Consider the following 2,908-nt stretch of genomic DNA (forward strand, 5'->3'; position numbering starts at 1 on the left):
TGGGTACCAGTCAGGGCCCTAATGCTTCTGTGTTCCCCTCTCCTCCCAGATGAGAATGCCAACCTGGGCACGGTGATGCGGTACGAGGAGATTGGTGAGTGGGGATGGGAAAGCAGGGGTGGGGCACGGGGAGACGCCTGCCTCCACCATGGGCAAAGTGGGGGCGGAGAGAGGCTTGAAAACCCTGGGCCAGGGTGGCTACCGGGTCTACTCTCAGAAGAGTCCCAAGCAAAGACCAAAGTCTCAGTGATCCCCCTCTTCGCCTCCTAACTGCACTCTCGCCAGTTCCCAGGAGGGAGGCCTGATCCCTGGGCAGCTTCCCCTTGGAGCCTCCTCTCCCTCATGCAAGACCTGGGAGTCGAGCTTCAGTGTCAGCCAGAGGGACCCGCCCACTCCACTGCACAGGAGGCAGAAGACCTTTGGATGGAGAGGGGCAGAGAGGGAGCCGAAAGCTGCCCCACAGCCTCCCTGCAGCCTGGGACTGAGGCTAAGGCATCTACCATCCATGCGAGGGCCGTGGAGGCTCAAGGCCAGAGCAGGTGGAGGGCGGGTACCCGGAGCTGCCAGGTGGACAGGAGCCAACCTGCCCCAGGGAGGGAACCGAGTCCAGGCCAACCTGGGGAGCAAACCAGAAAACTGCAATCTTTCTAAGGTTCCAGAGTGGATGAGAGATACCGGGGGGACACAAATATCTGACGCTGGGGAAAGAGCAGACAGGCTCCAGAATGCAGAGGGTCAGTGGCAATGGGATGCCTGGATCTCTAGGGGGAGGGGCAGTCTGGCGTCCAGCAGACACGCTCAGTCTCCAAGGTCCAGCTGCAGAGACGCTGCAGGTGCCCCCTCCCGCAGTCCTCTGTCTGGGACTGGCGGTCACGGCCTCCCGCAGTGACGCTGAGAGGTGGGCTGCACTTGAACATCAGGTCCTCCCAGGAGGCCCAGCAGCTGTGACATCATTTCAGGGGCTTTTCTGGGTCCTGTCCTCTGATCTGAGGTGCACTCAGCTCAGCTCTCGCTGGTTTGCTAGAACCATTTGCAAGGTTTCCAGGAATTTTGTGAAGCGGCGGTTACACGCAGCCAATACAAAAAAATTAAATTATATCAAGTAACAGCTAAGTAAATTGTGTTAAAAACCAAAGTAATGAGTACTGGAAACTCCTCACTTCCTAAGTAGCTGACCATATTTTAATATCCTTTATTTACTGGCACGGCCCTGTCTGAGGGCCACAGAAAGTGGTACCTGGCTTCCTGGGGGCACCCCAAAGCAGGCAGGTGCACAGTGGCCACAGCCTCCAAACCCAAAGGCCAGGATGGGAGCGAAAGCCCTGCACCCCCTTCCCCAAGGTTCCACACTGGCCAAGAGTTCATTTTCGGGGGAAGTTTCATGACCAGCAGAGCTCCCTCCTACCGAGAGGCAAAGCCAATGGGGGTTTGCACAGGGCTCTGCTCTGCGCCCAGCGCTCACTGCAGCCTTGAGAGGGGCAGTCTTCGCCCGTCTTACTTACTCTGCCTTCAGAAGAAGGAAAGCTGGGTGGCCACAGGGGTCAGGATGGATGCCTGGCCTGGCACAGGTGGCGGCTGCCTCTGTGTGCGATGGGAGCTGGGAAGGGCCGAGGGGCCTGGGCTTCACATAGCACAGATTCCTGGGTGGGGAGGGTGCCTGGAGAGCACTGACCCTGGCTGTGGGCCCTGGATCCCCGGGGGCGGGGGGGAGCGGGAAGTGGGAGAGAGCTGCCCTGCCTCCCCGGACCTCCGTGCTGGGAAGCCCTCTGGCTTACACGTTCTCTTTTTGCAATCCCCTTGCATGCTTCAAGAGAAGGGAAAAGCCATTTTTCTCTTAGCTCAGTTAGCATTTTGGCTCCATGTTCTTAACCAGCTGACTGTCCTGCTAGCGGGAGGTGGGGAGGGGGCAACCCCAGACCAAAGGCTTTGTGGGCTCTAAAGGCCTCCTGTCTCAGGCAGGAAACTGGGAGAAATCACTGCTGCCCTCTAGTGGCCACACGTGAAATCCCAAGCCCTGTGAGGGCCTGCGGTCTGTGATAAACACATCTGCTCTGGTCCTGTAAGCGAAGGTGGAGACCCCACTCTAACTCTCGGTGCTCTGGCTTTTAACAAAATAATAATCCAACATTCTACTGGAGTGGGAAAGCGAGGCTCTGGCTGGGGGCTAGAAAAGAGATTCATTCCCACGGCTACCGAGCAGAGGTCCTGGTGGGGGCTGCCGCACGCAGAGTAGGGTGTCCAGCAGCATCCCTGCCTCTCCCCGGTCTTGACAACCAAACACCTCTCCAGACGCTGCCAGCTTCTGGAGACACAATTACCCGCCGCTGTGAACCCCTGAGTGAGAGCGAGCTGAGGGCCGGCACATCCTCTGGGTTCGGCCCCCCTGACTGAGCTTTCAGGTGCCTGGAGTTTGTGCCTCAGCCTTTCAACAGGGAACTGACCTGGCTCTCTGGCTCCTGGTGGGGGGCAGGAACAACAGGCTCCCAGGAGAGAATCTGGCCTGGCTCCTCTGAGCCATACCAAGGCCGGTTCCTCTCCACAGGTGGGGAGTCGGGCCAGCAATCCCAGGGCATAACATAGAGGGAGGGAGGCATCGCTGACTAGGGCGACACTTCCCAGGCCCCCAAGATATAAGGGCAAAGGCCATGATGGCCAGCCCGGCCAGTCCAGACCGCCCGGAGGCTCTGAGACAGCCTGCCTGCATGGCCTCTGTTGGTCAGCTGGTCTGCAGTTCACTTAGCCATATGTCCTGAGCACCTACTGTGTGCAGGTCACTCTGTCTGGCCCTGGGGATATAAAGGTAAGTTAAGGTCCCTGCACATAAACAAATCATTTGGCTATAGCAGGACATCAGGAGGAGAGGGAAAGGGAGGAGGGAGAGAGGGAAGGGGGGGTGGGGATGAAGGAA

At 58.6% G+C, this 2,908-nt stretch overlaps 1 protein-coding gene across 1 annotated transcript in view; it reads left to right on the top strand.

Annotated features, from left to right (window-relative positions):
• NMNAT2 (nicotinamide nucleotide adenylyltransferase 2) overlaps positions 1 to 2,908 on the top strand; it is a 114,645-nt gene that overhangs the window by 110,446 nt on the left and 1,291 nt on the right. Inside the window, exon 8 of the mRNA XM_015569929.1 lies at positions 50 to 94. Within this exon, the coding sequence (XP_015425415.1) occupies positions 50 to 94 (45 nt within the window). The remainder of the gene's footprint in view (positions 1 to 49; positions 95 to 2,908) is intronic.

Source organism: Myotis davidii, unplaced genomic scaffold (genome assembly GCF_000327345.1).
Source record: "Myotis davidii unplaced genomic scaffold, ASM32734v1 scaffold362, whole genome shotgun sequence".
Taxonomy (NCBI): Eukaryota; Metazoa; Chordata; class Mammalia; order Chiroptera; family Vespertilionidae; genus Myotis; species Myotis davidii.